Below are 16792 nucleotides of genomic sequence, written 5' to 3'. Positions count from 1 at the left end.
AGGGCTTTTAACCCACTGGATGCAAAGATGGTTTATAAATAAGTGGTGCTGGCGAAATGGGCACTTTCATACACTGCTGGTGGAAATGTATTTATAATATTTATAATATAATGACACATACTGTATTAGTATAATATGTATATTATACATTACCTAATATATATGTTATATAATATTTATAATTATTAGTATTACATAGTAAAAGCCTTAAAAAAAACCAGGAATGTGAACCAAGATTTATCTAAAGGTTTAGTCACTACAGGTAATCACAGCAAACGTAAACAGTCGGCCCTCCATATCCACAGGTTTGGCATCCAAGGATTTCGAGGGCCAACTGTACAACACCATTTTATATAAGAGTCTTGAGCACCAGCAGATTTAGGTATCATGGGGGGGGGGTCCAGCCGCCAACTGCCTGCAGATACCAAGGAATGACTGTACAGCACAGCTTAACTACTTGGTAAAGCCTTAGGATGGGATCTTATGTAGCTATGAAAAGTTATTATACCAGCCCCCTCCTATTCCAATAAATCCTATACACCAAAGCCAGATTATTTTTCAAAAAGCTCAGCTTTTTTTTTTTTTTTTTGGCGGCACCACATGACCTGCGGGTCTTAGTTCCCCGACCAGGGATCGAACCCATGCCCCCTGCAGTGGAAGCGTGGAGCCCTAACCACTGGACCGGCAGGGAATTCCCAAAAAGCTCAGCTTTATCATGACATACGCCACTTTTAAAACATTCAATGACTACACACTGCCTACTAAGTTCAAATTCCTCAGACTGGCATTTATTCAAATTGGACCAAAACATAATCTCCACTTCTCTACAGTCTCGCCTCCTCCACACTCAGACATCAAGTACGCAGTCCCTGAACGTTCACCTTCCTGTCATCTGTTACCTTTCACCTCCTCCTTTCTCTTTCTGTTCAATCTCCACCTGGAGAAATCCTACCCAATCTTCAAGAAATATCTCAAATTCAACCTTGTTCTTGACACCATTTCTGATCTCCCAAATATATAGAATATGATCTCTCTCCCTAATTTGTTTTTCTTACAGCACTTACCACAGCCTGCCCTATATTATTTTATACTTATGCACTGTTTTATTATTCCCTCTTGAAAGAATAAAGACCTGAGAGTAGGGACCATTTCTTATCCATCACTGGATCTCTGTGAAGGTTTTAACACAGTACCTTGCACGCTGAATAAGTATTAGATAAGTTATTTTTTAACCGTTTTGTAAAGAAATACTTAATGAGACTTCACTTTATATATGATAAATATGTAACATGAGCTAATATCCTTTTCCTCTCAACACTTGGTAAATTGACAACAAAGAAGTACAAAAGGTAAAAACATACTAGAACAAAGAGAAAAGAACCACAATGAGGTATCACCTCACACCTGTTATTATGGCTATTATCAAAAAGACAAGAAATAACAAGTGTTGGCGAGGATGTGGAAAAAAGGAAACCCTTATGCACTGCTGGTAGGAATGTAAATTGGTGCAGCCACTATGGAAAACAGTATGAAAGTTCCTCAAAAAATGAAAAATAGAATTACCATATGATCCAGCAATTCCACTTCTGGATATATCCAAAGGAAAAGATATCACTATCTCAAAAAGACATCTAGGGGCTTCCCTGGTGGCGCAGTGGTTGAGAGTCCGCCTGCCGAGGCAGGGGACACGGGTTCGTGCTCCGGTCCGGGAAGATCCCACATGCCACGGAGCGGCTGGGCCCGTGAGCCATGGCCGCTGAGCCTGCGTGTCCGGAGCCTGTGCTCCGCAACAGGAGAGGCCACAACAGTGAGAGGCCCGCGTACCGCAAAAAAAAATAAAGCCATCTATACCCGCCATGTTCACTGAAACATTATTTACAATAACCAAGACATGAAACAACCTAAGTATCCATTGATGGATGAATGGATTAAAAAAATGTGGTGTATACACATACACACACACACACACACACACAATATACATATATGGAATATGATTCAGCCATAAAAAAGAAGAAAATCCTGCCATTTGTGACAACATGGATGGACCCTTAGGGCATTATGCTAAGTGAAATAAGTCAGACAGAAAAAGACAAATACCGTATGATCTCACTTATATATGGAACCTAAAAAACAAGCCAACAAGCAAGCTCATAGATACAGAGAACAGACTGATAGCTGCCAGAAGCAGGGGATAGGGGGTGGGCAAAATGGGTGAAGGGGGTGAAAAGCTATAAACTTCCAGTTATAATATCAATACAAATAAGTTATGGGGATGTACTGTACAACATGGTAACTATAGTTAAGAGTGCTATATTGTATATGTGAAAGTTGCTAAGAGAGCAGATCTCAAAAGTTCTCATCACAAGAAAAAGAACATGTTTTTGTAACTATGTATGTTGACAGGTGTTAACTAGACTTACTGTGGTGATCATTCGGCAATGTATATATATATCAAACCATTATGCTGTACACCTGCAACTAAGATAATGTTGTATGTCAATTACACCACACTTAAAAAAAAAAAAAAGTTGGCTCAGGGTTCGTAACAGAGAAATTCAGTGAAGTGTGCCTACTCCAAGGTGTGAGCCCTAGTCACCCTCCCTCATCTGGCTTCCCAGGATATTGGTCACGTGCCCTCGGACCCCTACTCCCAGCCCCAGGAAAAAGATTTACGAAATCTTCCCTTAAGAAACCAAATAGACTCACAGGAGAAAAAAAAAAAAAGAGTGAAAGAGAAAACAAAAATTCACAAAAACAAAAATTGATACCTGGGGTTCCACTGCCCAATTACTCTGCAGTGAAACCCACCAGCTGACAACCCATGGCCACCCACAAAGTGCTACCCAGTGCTTCACTCCTAAATATGAACAGTTGAGGATCACGAGGCACTTGAAAAAAGTCTCCAATATCAAAGAGAAAAAACTAAAACCTAAGAAAGGAATCTGAGAAAACAAAAGAAACAGAAGAAATCTTCAAAAAAAAAAAACTATAATAAATATCCTTAGAGAGATAAGTCAGGATGTTGCATCCAAGAAGAGAATGCTCTGAAAAAGGAACAGAGAAAAGAGCTTTGGGAAATTATATATCATAAATAATTATTATGTTAGCTGAACTTTCCAAATTCAATAATAAGAAAACCACCCAATTAAAAACTGGGCAAAGGGAGTTCCCTGGTGGTCCAGTGGATAACACTGCACTCCCAATGCAGGGGGCCTGGGTTCAATCCCTGGTCAGGGAACTAGATCCTGCATGCATGCTGCAACTAATTAGTCCACATGCTGCCACTAAAGATCCCGTATGCCATAAGTAAGACCCAGCACAGCCTAAATAAATAAATATTTTTTAAACGGGCAAAATATTTCAACAGACACTTCACCAATGGTTTTCTTCACAGACAGCAAATAAGCACGTGAAGAGATACTCAGCATTACTAATCATTAGGGATAATTGACTGATAAAGATACAGTGATATGGGAAAACCTTGCCGTATATCAGGGAAAAACAGTTTGTTCAGTGTCATCCTAGTTATAACTTTTAAAAAATGTGTAGATAAAAGCAGGTTACAGTAAGTGGAATTATATATATATACACACACACACACACACACACACACACACACACACACAGAAACATGTCTAGTGAGTATCTTTGGTTGGTGGGATTACAGATGATTCTCATTTTCATCTTTATATTATATGTATTTTCCCAAAGGAGTAAATCTACACTATTTTTAAATTTTTCATTGCAATTTTTAAAAACAACTTGAGAATAAATGAGATCTCAGGGGAAGGAGGGAGACAGTGAGGGGGCCAGGGGCTGGTTTGAAAACCTGGAAACCTGGTGTTTAAGGAACAGGCAGAGGAAAATGGCATGGAGGAGAGGAACTACCAAAGAGCTGAAATTATCAAGAGCACTATTTCTACTTTAACTGACCCCTGTAAATAACTAAAGTAAATGTATTATTTATTATAGTTCTAGAATAAATCAGATGTTAGGTAAACTGAATGTTTTGAATGGGTAAATTAAACATTTAGTAATTCTTTTAAAGGGGGGAAAATAAAGCTCTATTTTCAGGTACATTTTTATTTAATGTGGTCCTTAAAATATTTTTATACCTTGTGAGTCAGTTGACAGCTTTCGACAGAATAAAATACTACCTCACTACATTGTAAGGTCCCTATATCCCTACAGAGTATCCACTTTCAGTTCAGGAACAAATCCACAGACAATAATAGCTACTATTTATTGAATCTTTACTATATATATGCCAGGCACTGTTCTAGGCACTTCACATGCATTAACCCATTCAGCCCTCACAACATCCTGAATTCAGTACTATGATATCTCCATTTTACAAAGGAGGAAAGTGAGGTACAAAGAGCTGAGCAAAATGCCCATCATCACAGAGCCCAGATTCAAACCTATGAGGACTGGTTCCAGATCCTTCACTCTTTAAAACTCTGTGCTACATGCTACCTCCCTAGATCCCTGACATTCATAAAAGATTTATCTAAAATCCTGAGACTCTCACGTATCATGACAGCCTAAAATTTTGCGGTGGGCTGACATATGTGGGTGCCTCCGAAGCCTGCCAGACGCCCTCACACTGACTATGTGGGAAAACGACTCCACTTACACTGCTCCTTCTCTGACAAACCCTGGTATAAATTCTCCAAGCTGACCTACAGCAATCCAAAAATCATAGATATTTTGGAAGATTTACAAACCAGCTCTCATTCATCCTAAGAGAACTGTTTTAAAACTACTGTAATGAACAAAATAAGTCTGGTTATAAAGATTCTACTAAAATTGTATTTGTAATAATCCAGCTATTCCACTCCTAGGATATACCCAAGAGAAATAAACACATCTTGTCCAGACAAAAACCTATACACGAAGGTTAGCAGCAGTATTATTCATAACAGCCAAAAAGTAGAAACAATTCAAATATCCATGAAGTGATGAATGGATGAGCAAAATGCGGTATATCCATATAATGGAATATTATTTAAATACAGTGCTGTTACATGCTCCAAGATCCATGAACCTTGAAAACATTATGCTAAGTGAAAGGAGCCACATATTGTATGATTCCTTTCATAAGAAAGTTCCAAAAGAGACAAATCAACAGAGAATGAAGTAATGGTTGCCAGGGGATGGAGCAGGGGAGGGAGAGAACAGGGAGTGACTGCTATGGATATGGGTTTCTTGTTGGGGTGATAAAAAACGTTCTGGAATTAGATAGGGATGATGTATTCACAACTCCGTGAATATACTAAAAACCATTGAATAATACACTTTTTTTTAAAGGGTAAATTTTATGGTACGTATACTGTATCTCAATAAAGCTGCTATTTTAAAAATGCAAAACTGTGTGTGTGTGTGTGTGTGTGTGTATAATTTAAAAAAAATTTTTTTTTGCCATGCCAACTTGTGGGATCTTAGTTCCCCAACTAGGTATTGAATCTGGGCCCTCGTCAGTGAGAGCTCAGAGTCCTAACCCCTGGACCACCAGGGAATTCCCAATTTTTTGGTATTTTTTAAATGTAATTTTTATTAAATACTTCTCAAAAATAATTCAGTAATTTAGATGTCCAATGTTAGCTCTTACTGTTACTATTTTTAAAAATCAACCAGCAATCAAAAAATACTTGAGGAATGTAACTTAGTATCTAGAAAAATATACAGAATAATCTGATACATACCAGTATACCAAACAATTAAAACGTTATATTTAGCTATATGCATTTTAATACTATCTGCATTTTACTGTCTATCTTTTAAAGTGCATTTTGTAAGTTTTTTTTTTAAGAAATGTTCTGTCTCCTGAAGCTTATCATTTTAAAGAACTGAAAGCATGAAAAAAATTAGAATAATGAGGGTCAGTGCTAAACTAGTGCTAAATTACGAAGATGAGGCTATAACTGCTATAAGAGGCATTCAAAGAGAAGAGAGGACTTCCCTGGCGGTCCAGTGATTAAGACCCCGCGCTTCTACTACAGGGGGCGCGGGTTCGATCTCTGGTCGGGGAACTAAGATCCCACATGCCAAGCGGTGCAGCCAAAAAGAAAAAAGAGAGAGAGAGAAGAGACCAAGGTGAGCAACAGAACTCTGGGAAGACTTCTAGGAAGAGATCCCCAGAGCATGGCTACGGACCAGGGAGGGAGCAATCTAACCAATGCAAAGAGGGCATCTACTAGGATTTGCTCCTGTCTGTGTCACCCAGACTACCAGTCTGCCACCACTACCACCACCTTCTCACCCCTGGCACCCCCCCACCAAGGATCTGCAGTCACAGGGAGGACATGGGGTCTTGAAGAGGGAGGAAAGGCAGACCTAACGGAACAGACCAGAGCTCCTGGCCTTAATATCCTCATTCCTGCTGCACACCCACATTTCAATACCCAGCTCCACTTCCAAATATACACCAGAAGAGTACTGAGCCTGAGCTGTACACAGACCATCTATTATTGCATACCTCAGACACACCTCTCTAATACCCACAGGTCATGTTGTCCAACTTTTTAATAACTCTTTGGGGCCCGCATTTTCTTTCTTTTAATTCTCATGTTTAACCTCTTCAGGTACCAATACCTGAAAACAGATCTCATTAATTTCCCTTATAATCTTAAATTCCTGTACCTACTGAAAGCATTGCCACTCTTACAGAGGCATATCTGATGTATTCCTCTGTCTACACTTCTGATGCTGGAGAATTCTGAAGTACCTCCTGAATTGATCTTCCCATCCAGGGCTACAAAACCCATCCAGATCCCCACCAGTTATCTGTCCTCTTCCAATCCATCCTGCAGAACAGAAGTAATGCTAAACTTCCTGATGTCCCCCTGAAATCATATCCCGCTTGTTTCCCGATCTTCTGATTGATCCCCAATACCCACACATGAAATAGACCGGAAATAGACAGGAGGGTGGGAGGGGAGGAGACTTCAGAAATCACCTCTTCCATTAATTCTCTCAATTTGTGGGGGAAAGAACTGGCTGCATCAGTGATTTAACAGTATCCACGATTTGATTTGGTTTTGTTTCATGCTCCCACATGGTGCTGATAGGAATACAGCAAATCCCTTGGGTGTTCCAGGAGTGAAAAATGACTGAGGATCACTGATCTACCCCAATTGTTATCCTACAAATGAGGGAGATGCTATAGCCTGGTTCTCTAAGTACTGCCCAACAATGGTGCTTTATTTTTTTATTTCCTATTCACATACTCAGGCTCTTGCTAAAGCAGGTTACTTAAGCCTGCCTGCACCTTAGAATCAGTGCCTTGCTTCATGCTGCTCCCTCCCTTCTTCTGTCCATCCTCAGTAGCCACATGTCCATCCTCACTAGCCACATGTCCATCCAGGAAGCATACACCCACACCAACTCCCCCAAATAGGGTATGATCTCGCCCTCCTTTAAATCTCCACTGCACTTCGTACCTCACTTGTAGCAATCAGGAATTCCAAGCACAATGAAAAGATACTTGGTTGACACCAGTGAGAATAAATACTGCCAGCAGGTAACAAATTCTGCTTCAGATCAATCTACAGTTCATTCATGGCACCTACGCCACCCATCTCCACTGTCATAATCCTTAGAGCACAGGTCCCCAACCTTTTTGGCACCAGGGCTTCATGGAAGACAATTTTTCCATGCACGGGGGTGGGGGGAGGGGTGATGGTTCAGGCGGTAATGTGAGCGATGGGGAGCGGCGGATGAAGCTTCACTCCTCGCGCTCACCTCCTGCTGTGCAGGCCGGTTCCTAACAGGCTGCGGACCAGTACCGGACCCCTGCCTTAGAGGACATAAATCACTAACTCTCCCAGGGCAACACCAGCGCTTTTGCTTTCTGAAGTCATCAGAAGCTCCAAATTTCAAAATACCACCTAGGGGCTTCCCTGGTGGCGCAGTGGTTGAGAGTCCGCCTGCCGATGCAGGGGACGCGGGTTCGTGCCCCGGTCTGGGAAGATCCCACGTGACGCGGAGCGGCTGCGCCCGTGAGCCATGGCCGCTGAGCCTGCGCGTCCGGAGCCTGTGCTCCGCAACGGGAGAGGCCACACCAGTGAGAGGCCCGCGTACCGCAAAACAACAACAACAAAAAAAATCAAAATACCACCTAGGTATTCTCAGATGTTCCACACAAGTTAAATGCAAGAACTATTCTGTTTAAAGTCTAATTTAATTTTTTTGAATTAGAAAATGCTTGATTTCAAGGTGCTGTCAGAACTTTACCAAATGCCTATTCAAAAGATTTTCTACACAATCCTTCTTAATGTACTGGCAAACTATGTCATAAAACCTACAGGCTGAAATAACTCTAAATTTTAACAATAAAAATAAAAGCCTCATTCAACCAAATGCCTTGAATTTAAGCAAAACTAGATGATTTCAATTTTGTATTAACAAATTGTTATACCTATAATAATATGTCATGTGAGTACCTTACGTACCCATTTAAAATTTCTCTCCATTAAAAGGAAAACATTTCACCTCCAGTGAATAAACATTTTTAAATATATGGTTTTAGAAAATTAAGCTAGTAACATCAACCAATGTCTTCGCATCAACAGGTATATTACCTACAAAGTACTCAACATATGAATAGATGAATGAGTAATTTCTTATACTAGGAATTGAATATTTAGTACTTAAGCCAACATTCTAGTTTACAAAGCTTAATAATCTTCTCTAAATTACCAATAAAGTATATTCCTCTCTGAGTCCTGACAATACAGCTGGATTCAAATCCACCAAACATATTTATTTATGAGCTTGGGGATATCAAACCATCTAGAACATTTTTCCTTCCAAAGCACATACATTTTTCCTTCCAAAGCACATACATTTACCTAGAAGTACAGACAATAAAACTAATGAAACAGGTGCTTAGCCTAAACAACTCACTGTCATGCATTGTTCTAGGCAAGCAGACGTATTCTAAAAGTTTAGAACGCAAAATGTATCATCTCTTCTACCATAATCTTGAGAAATAATGTTTCAAAAAGTAAAACATCTAACACGTTAACACCACATCCAATAAAGGAAGGAAAATGCCTGGCAAGCAATATGAAACAGCAGCTCAAAACACACTAACTCTGCTGCTAAAAACATTCCCTGGTCAATGTATCAAAATCTAATTAGACCAATATTTAGTTTCCCAAATCCAAAATATTTAGGAATTATGGCACCCACAGTAGAATTAGCACAACTTCATCTATTACAAGTTCTCACCTACTAACAATCATCTGTCCAACCAATCTCTGATGAGCACCGGCTGTGTGAGACACGCTGTACTAGGAAATGCAGGTGGTGTAAGATTAATATAAGCATATATAATCCATAATTTCACATAAAGATAGGACAAGCATACACAAGGTGCACTACGAATGCCATCAGAAAAAACGAAATGTCATGGAAGTACATAAAGATATAAGCATCTTTTTAAAAAAGGAAACCTAACCACAAACTGTAATTTAACTCAGCATATACACGGCTCTCAACCCTAAATATTATTTTCTAGGCCTTCAAAGAGGAGTTAAAGTTAGCTGAACCACCCTGCCAAAACACCTTAGCTCTGTCTCATCTGAGAAAACTTCCTCCAATAGTGTAATTTACTCTCCACGGGTCTTTCCATTCTGGGCTCTTGGTAGAAAAGACCACATGTGATTTCTTAAAGTAAAAACTATTACTATAAAAGATGTACTAAAATTAAGTTGGCAAGAAATGAAGAATGGTGTGTAGTCCCTTCTACATACGGGACACAAACACTTGACATTTGATTCATTCCCTTCATTCTCCTGCCAGCTCTCCCCACACCCGACCCCAAAGACAGGCAGATATTCTGTCAGGCAAAAGAAATTACCTTTTTCATGTGCTGTTAGGACAATCTAAACAGGTTTACATCTGACTTAATACTCATACTCCTCCAATGAGTATTTAGGTATTTATAAAAAAACAGACACACTTAAATTTAACCACTTCTACTATCCTAGTCTCTTTTAAAAACAAGTGACACACTTTTATCACTTTGTTAAGATCCTATTCTCTCACGAACTTTACTTTTTAAATGCTCTGAAAACTGGATTCTAATTTAGTTAATCCAGATTAACAAAAATATAAAGGAAAAGTCTTGTAGGTTATCGCTATAAATTACGGTTTTTTTCACAATTTAGTAAGCCGCAAGTACGTATTTAATACAAAGCCGCCATTGTGTGTGTGTATGTGTGTGTTTTTTAAATAAACAAAACGTATCTCAGCACCAGCCTAGAGGAACTCTGAGAAAATAGGAGAGGAGTCACCATGGAGAAATTCATTACAGATCAGGGAGGACTATTATCCTCAGAAACAGAATGAAAATAAAAAGTCATTTTGCAATAAATCTCCCTATACTTCTGCTGTGTGACTTGGGAGTTGGTCCAAAAGTTCATCTTCAGCAATTGCGTCTGCATGATCAACTATACGTCTCTGCAACAGGTGACAGGAAACTGCATTTCTCAGGCAAAGGCATCAAATTAGTTAAGACGCATGTTCCTGAGGTCTCTTATTTTATTTTGCATTTTACCGAAATGATTTTGAATCAGATGAAATACTAAATTTGTTTTGGTTTCCTTTGGTTTTTCTGCTTTGCTTTTTAATCGGCCATTTACCCGCAACTGTTGCACGCGCCCATTAGCAGTCAAGAATAAAAACAAACACACAGGACCAGATAAGGCTCCCCTACTAACCCAACTGATCTATTTCCTTAACACACTTTTAAAACCACACAGCTCGGGGTGTGAAGAGAAGCATGTTTTGTGTGTGTTTGCATGGCACAATCTATCTAAATCCTGAATTCCCTTTTTAGGAACAGATATAGAATAAAAATCTAAAAGAAACCACATTAGAAATGCAAAGAGGTCTGCAAAAACAAGAGGCTTCTTTCATTCCAAAAAACCAAACCAAAACAAGGGGAGAAAAATGAATGCAATGGATGTGTGTGTGCCAAACTTTCAACCCTGCCCGGTGGAGACACTGCACTGGCACAAATTTTTAAGAGGAAAAAGAGGGGGTTGGTGGGGGGAGAGGGAGAGAGAGCGCGAGTGTGTGGCCTGCGAACTGCAACAATGCAATCTCCATTTTGAACAATGCGCCTCTTTCCTCTAGTAAATCTAGTTTTTTGCCACTTGATGTGCCGTCGCATTTCCCCTCTGTCTGGGGGGGAGGAGGGGGTGGGGGGAGACCAGAGAGGGAGTGAGCGAGGGGAGAAGGGGGAGGAGGTGGGGAAGGAGTCTGCAGCAACTGGGCTGGGTGGGTACCTGGAGTGCTGCTATAGGTGCTATGGCTCCTGAAGCTGCTTTCCGTGCAATAACTGGCGTCGTCGTCGTCGTCGTCTTCCATCTCCTCCGGATAATCGGAGTCATCGTCGTCCTCTTCCATCTCATCCTCCTCGTCGTCCTCGGAATCCTGGGTCTCCTCAGCCTCGCCGTCCTCCTCCTCCTCCTCCTCGGAGACCATGTCCTCCTCCTCCTCTTCCTCCTCACTCTCGTGGTCATCGTACACCACTTTGTTGACGGCCCTCCGGGCCGGGGTGGTCCGGGCCAGGTGGCCGCCGCCGCCCCCGCCCCCCGTCCTGCCGCCCCCGCCTCCTCGCCCCCCCCGGCCCGGGGCGCTGGTGCTAGGGGGGGCCGGCGGCGGCGGCGGCGGCTTCCTCCGGCTACTGCTGCCCCCCCTGGGCGAGCTCAGCCGCGTCTTGGGCGCCACCTCAGCCTGGGCGGCGGCCCACCTGCCCCGGCTGCTGCCGCGGTGCCGCGAGCGGAGCCCCCCGATGGGTCCGGACGTAGGCGGCGGCGGCGGCGGCGGGGCCGGGGCGCAGCGCTCCGCAGCGGGAGCCGCGGGCTGCTTGGGCGGCCTGCCCCGCCGGCCCCTCATGTCGGAGCCGAGGCGGGGGGAGAAGGGAAAGCGGAGGGGGGAGGGGCGGGCGGAGGGGTGGCGGTGGGGGGCGCCGGGGCCGGGTGGGGAGGCCCGCGGGGCCGGGCGGGAGGGGCCCGGCCGGCGGAAGCGGGTGGAGGGAGAAGGCTCAATCCGAATTGCTGGGGCCCCACTCCGGATCGCCTTCAGCCGCCATCTTGTTTCTTCCCTCTCGCTCGGTGACTGGGGGAACCGACAGCGGCCGCAGGCCCGGAGCGCGGTCACGTGAGCTGCGCCGCCGACGAGCCTGGGACGGAGCGAGGCCGCACGGCGGCCGCTAGGGGGAGCGCGGCAACGCCGGGTCGGGGGCGGGGAGCCCCGGGCCCCCTCCGCTCGGCGTGGCTGGACTGCACCCGCTGGCGGCTCTGAGGAGAGGGTCGCTCCCTCGCGAAGTGCCCCGGGCCGAAGGCCTCAGGAGCCGGCTGCCGAGCCTGAACTCACAGAGCCTCCTGCCCGCATCTCCCCTTCCCCGGCTCCAAGACGAGGGCAGGGAAGCCCCCAAATTCGTCTCCCTCCTGCCTCCTTGGGGAAACTGATGCTGAAAGAGCCAGAGAGGGTGTCGGGCAGGGGGGGAGACTCCAGCGACCGAGGGGGCAGGGCAGCGCCAGCAACGGAGGGAAATTACCTGAGGGCGGGGAGACGAGCCCCCAGAAATGTGAAACTCCGAAGGCTGGGCTCTAGAGAGTCCTGAAATTGATCCCAGTGACAACTACTCGGGGGCTGTGCCAGAAGCCACGCCCAAAGCTGCCAGAACCCGAGCGAGGGTCGCTCTGAGACTCTTCGGATAAAATTCCCACCCAAAAAGCCTTCGATAAACTTCAGAGTGCAACTGCATTCCAGTCTCCTCCACCTTTTCCAGGGTCCCAGCTAGAAACTTGACCACCTCTGAAAGAACTTTTTTATTTGCTGTGGAAAGGGTAACTTCCCACCTCATACCTACTTTAAAATGTTGTATGTTTGTGTTATCGGGAAATAATTTTAATCTCTTTACCTGACAAGTAACCAAGTCTCGGCTAAACCCAGGGAACGAATCATAACGATGAAATTTTAGGCATCCCCAGACCAACGCAGGGAGACTCAACTCGCAGTGGTCTGGGGCTAAGAGCAAGGTTTTATAAACATATTAATATTTATTGAAGCACGTGACCACCAAAAAGTTATTTAAGGAAAAATAGTTAACAGGATTCTGTCCACCAAGTGGCTTATTATAATGGAGTTAGAAGGATAGAACGCGTATGTGAAATGAAAATGAACGTACAAGCATTAACTGCCAAATTCATTTATTCAATATAGTTCCATTGAGCAGCAAGCGTGGCAAACTTACATGCCTTCAGGGACCAGGTGACTAGTGAAAGTAAATCAAGTGAGCAAGGTGAGGACTTTGGCGGATGGAAATGCCTGTTTTGTTTAAAGAGCGCAACTTTGGGAATGTGGGCCTAAAATGGCCAGACCTTCGAATTTTTCAAGAGAAGGTGGAAATATGCATTTCACATGAAATCTCTTGATTTTTAAATGTTGGCAACTGTCAGTTTAAAAAAAAAAAACACTTCAGATTGATCAAAATGAATGCAGTTCAGATATAGCTGAGAATCTACAAGTGTGCAACCTGTATCCTGCACTATATAAAGTACAACCCTATGTACTTAAATAGAAAGATATTAAAAATGGTGACAGCCTTCAGAGTTTACAATCTCATAACGGAAGAAACCTACTTTAAAATAGGTTCTCGGGACTTCCCTGGTGGTGCAGTGGTTAAGAATCTGCCTGCCAATGCAGGGGACACCGGTTTGATCCCTGGCCCGGGAAGATCCCACATGCCACGGAGCAGCTAAGCCCGTGCGCCACAACTACTGAGCCTGCCCTCTAGGGTCCGCGAGTCACAAATCCTGAGCCCACGCGCCTAGAGCCCGTGCTCTACAACAAGAGAAGCCACCGTAATGAGAAGCCCGCGCACCGCAACGAAGAGTAGACCCCGCTCGCAGCAACTAGAGAAAGCCCACACGCAGCAATGAAGACCCAGTGCAGCCAAAAAATATAAAATAAATTAAAAATAAACAAATAAAATAGGTTCTCATTAGGTATTATAAGTGATCTAGAGATGATTTAAAGTATATGGGAGAATGTGTGTAGGTTATGTGCAAATACTATGCCATTTTATATAAGGGACTTGAGCAAGCTTGGATTTTGGTATCCGGGGGTGCGAGGGTATAGGAAGAGCTGTCCTGGACCAATTCCCCGAGGATACCCAGGGACCATTGTAAATAGAATCCAAGCTCTCAAGCTCTTGTCTTCCAGCTGGCTCAGTAGGCGTGAATTCCCTGGGTCATTCCACTATTCCTTAAAGCCAGCTGCTGCTGGTTGTCGGGGTCCACAACACAGGGCTAGTGAATCTGATAGGACAGCCAGTTTCTTTACTTATTTCACTGTAAAGTTAGTTCCTTGGTCAGATGCTGTTATGGACTAAATGTTTCTGTTGCTACAAAATTCGTAAGATGAAATCCTCCCCCCAATGTGATGTATTAGGAGATGGGGCCTTTGAGAGTTAATTAGGATTAGGTGAGATCATGAGGGTAGAGCCCGCATGAATGAGATACGTGCCTTTATAAGATTATGAGAGAGACTGCTTCCCATCTCTGCTCTCTGGGTGAGGATATAATAAGTCGGCAGTCTGCAACCCGGAAGAGGGCTCTCACTAGAACCCAACCACACTGGCATCCTGATCTCAGACTTCCAGCTTGTGAGAAATAAATTTCTGTTGTTTATAAGCCCCACAGGCTATGGTAATTTGTGATAACAGCCTGAACTAAGACATACACCATGATGTATAAGATACCATGATGGTGAATAAGGTATTTGGTAAACCCATTTAGGAAAAGGATGGTAAAGGCGTGGCTGGTAGGAAAGGAAATCCAAATTCAGTATAAACCTCCTCCCAATGAAGTTGACTCACTTAACCACCATGACAGAAATAATACATGATAATGATTCCTTCTAAAACGGGCATTCTGCAGTGGCAACAGATTAGCCTTGCTGAGGAGAATCCTGTGAGGAGCTCATGACCCCAGTGAGCAGGCACTGGGTTGACTAGGAAAAGGGCTTCACCCACCTGTCCAGTCATCTTGTTCACTAATTTTTTTTTTTTTTTTTTTTGCGGTACACGGGCCTCTCACTGTTGTGGCCTCTCCCGTTGTGGAGCATAGGCTCCGGAAGTGCAGGCTCAGCAGCCATGGCTCACGGGCCCAGCCACTCCGCAGCATGTGGGATCTTCCCGGACCGGGTCACGAACCCACGTCCCCTGCATCGGCAGGCGGACTCTCTGCGCCACCAGGGAAGCCCTTGTTCACTAATTTATTAAAGCTTCTTTAGCAGTGGGGACTTTTTTTTTTTTTTTTATGTTTGCCTGCGTCAGGTCTTCATTGTGGCATGCAGGGTCTTCGTTGCAGTGTGCAGGCTTCCCTCTAGTTGTGGCCTTTGTGCTCAGTAGTCGTGGTGCACGGGCTCAGTTGCCCCGCGGCATGTGGGATCTTAATTCCCCAACCAGGGATTGAACCTGCATCCCCTGCATTGGAAAGCAGATTCTTAACCACTGGGCCACCAGGGAAGTCCCAGCAGTGGGGACATTTTGATAAATATTCATATAGGATACAAGTACTCTCACTTTCTAGGTCTATTCTGAGGTTCATCTACAGCTACATCCTCTCTCCCAAACCTCCTTGTCACCAGCCTAAGTCCTTACCCAGCTGGCCCATGAATTGGTGTAGAGTTTTTCTCAAGGCAAAGAGAACCACAAAAGTACAACTCAAAGCTCTGCCCACTGGGAAGACTTCCTTTTGCCACTTCCAAGACCATTTTCAAGACCATCTCCAAGTGTAGCTAGAACACCTTAGCAGTCCACTGCCAGCTGATACCATCTGTTAAACCAAGCTCAAATGTCTTCCTTAGTCACTTAGTCACAGGAGTTTTCCATGAGACCAAGGTGTGAATTGAGGGAGGAGTGGCAGCAAAATGGAAATAAACATACAGGCATACCTCATTTCATCATGCTTCACTTTACTGCGCTTTGCAGATACTGTGTTTTTTTACAAATTGGAGGCCAACGTGGCAAGCAGCTGGCTGTCAGCTCCCATAAAGTGGAGTATTCCTTCAATGTGAGAGGGAATGTAGGTTGGGTGAGATACGACAGAGAGGGAAGTGAACATGAGTTGACTTGGATGTGGGTAACTTGGAGAATGATGTATCACAGACCTACAGGTAAGACTCAGAAAGTCAGCACAGGAGCTGGTTTAGGAAGGAAGTGATTAGCTCTGTGACCTTAGATGAGTCACCCTGATTGGGCCCCAGTTTCCTCATAAATAAGTTAAGGTGCTGGGTTAGATCTGTACTTTCCAACTGTTTCACATTATAGCATCCAATGAAAACTAGAGGAGCTTATTGAATGTGATAAAATGTTTTCTTTATAGAATATGATTATAATAAAAATTAAATATATAGCATTAGAGAAGATATTAAATTGTGAATTTGTTAACACTTTTCAAAAAGTCATTTTTATTACATGAGAAACTTGAACTTGAATCATAGTACCTAATTTTATATTCTCAGCTTTGTGTTTTAAATAGCTCGTTCCTGACTGAGACTCTTGAACAGTGATCTCTTTAAATGACAAGAAACTGTATAGCAGTAGGTGACCCAAAGAAATTTAAACCATCTTTGATAACCGTTCAAACATTTACAACAGTAGAAATTATATTTAAGTTATATTTAAGGCTCTTCCTCTTCTTTCATTGACAAATGTGCTTATAAAATTTCTTGTGGATTTTTGATCCAATCAGACTTGATCATA

The 16792-nt window shown here is 43.4% G+C and overlaps 1 protein-coding gene across 10 annotated transcripts in view; it reads right to left on the bottom strand.

Annotated features, from left to right (window-relative positions):
- The window catches only part of BPTF (bromodomain PHD finger transcription factor), a 141966-nt gene extending 130053 nt beyond the window's left edge, over nucleotides 1-11913 (bottom strand). For all 10 annotated transcript variants that reach the window (XM_060290943.1, XM_060290941.1, XM_030843337.2 and 7 more), the window contains exon 1: nucleotides 11301-11913. In XM_060290943.1, coding sequence (XP_060146926.1) covers nucleotides 11301-11913 — 613 coding nt within the window. The remainder of the gene's footprint in view (nucleotides 1-11300) is intronic.
- Between the last annotated feature and the right edge of the window lie 4879 nt (nucleotides 11914-16792).

This window comes from Globicephala melas, chromosome 20, assembly GCF_963455315.2.
Source record: "Globicephala melas chromosome 20, mGloMel1.2, whole genome shotgun sequence".
In the NCBI taxonomy this organism is placed as follows: Eukaryota; Metazoa; Chordata; class Mammalia; order Artiodactyla; family Delphinidae; genus Globicephala; species Globicephala melas.
Note: the sequence above shows the minus strand (reverse complement) of the source record. Positions and strands in the feature narration are given on the sequence as shown.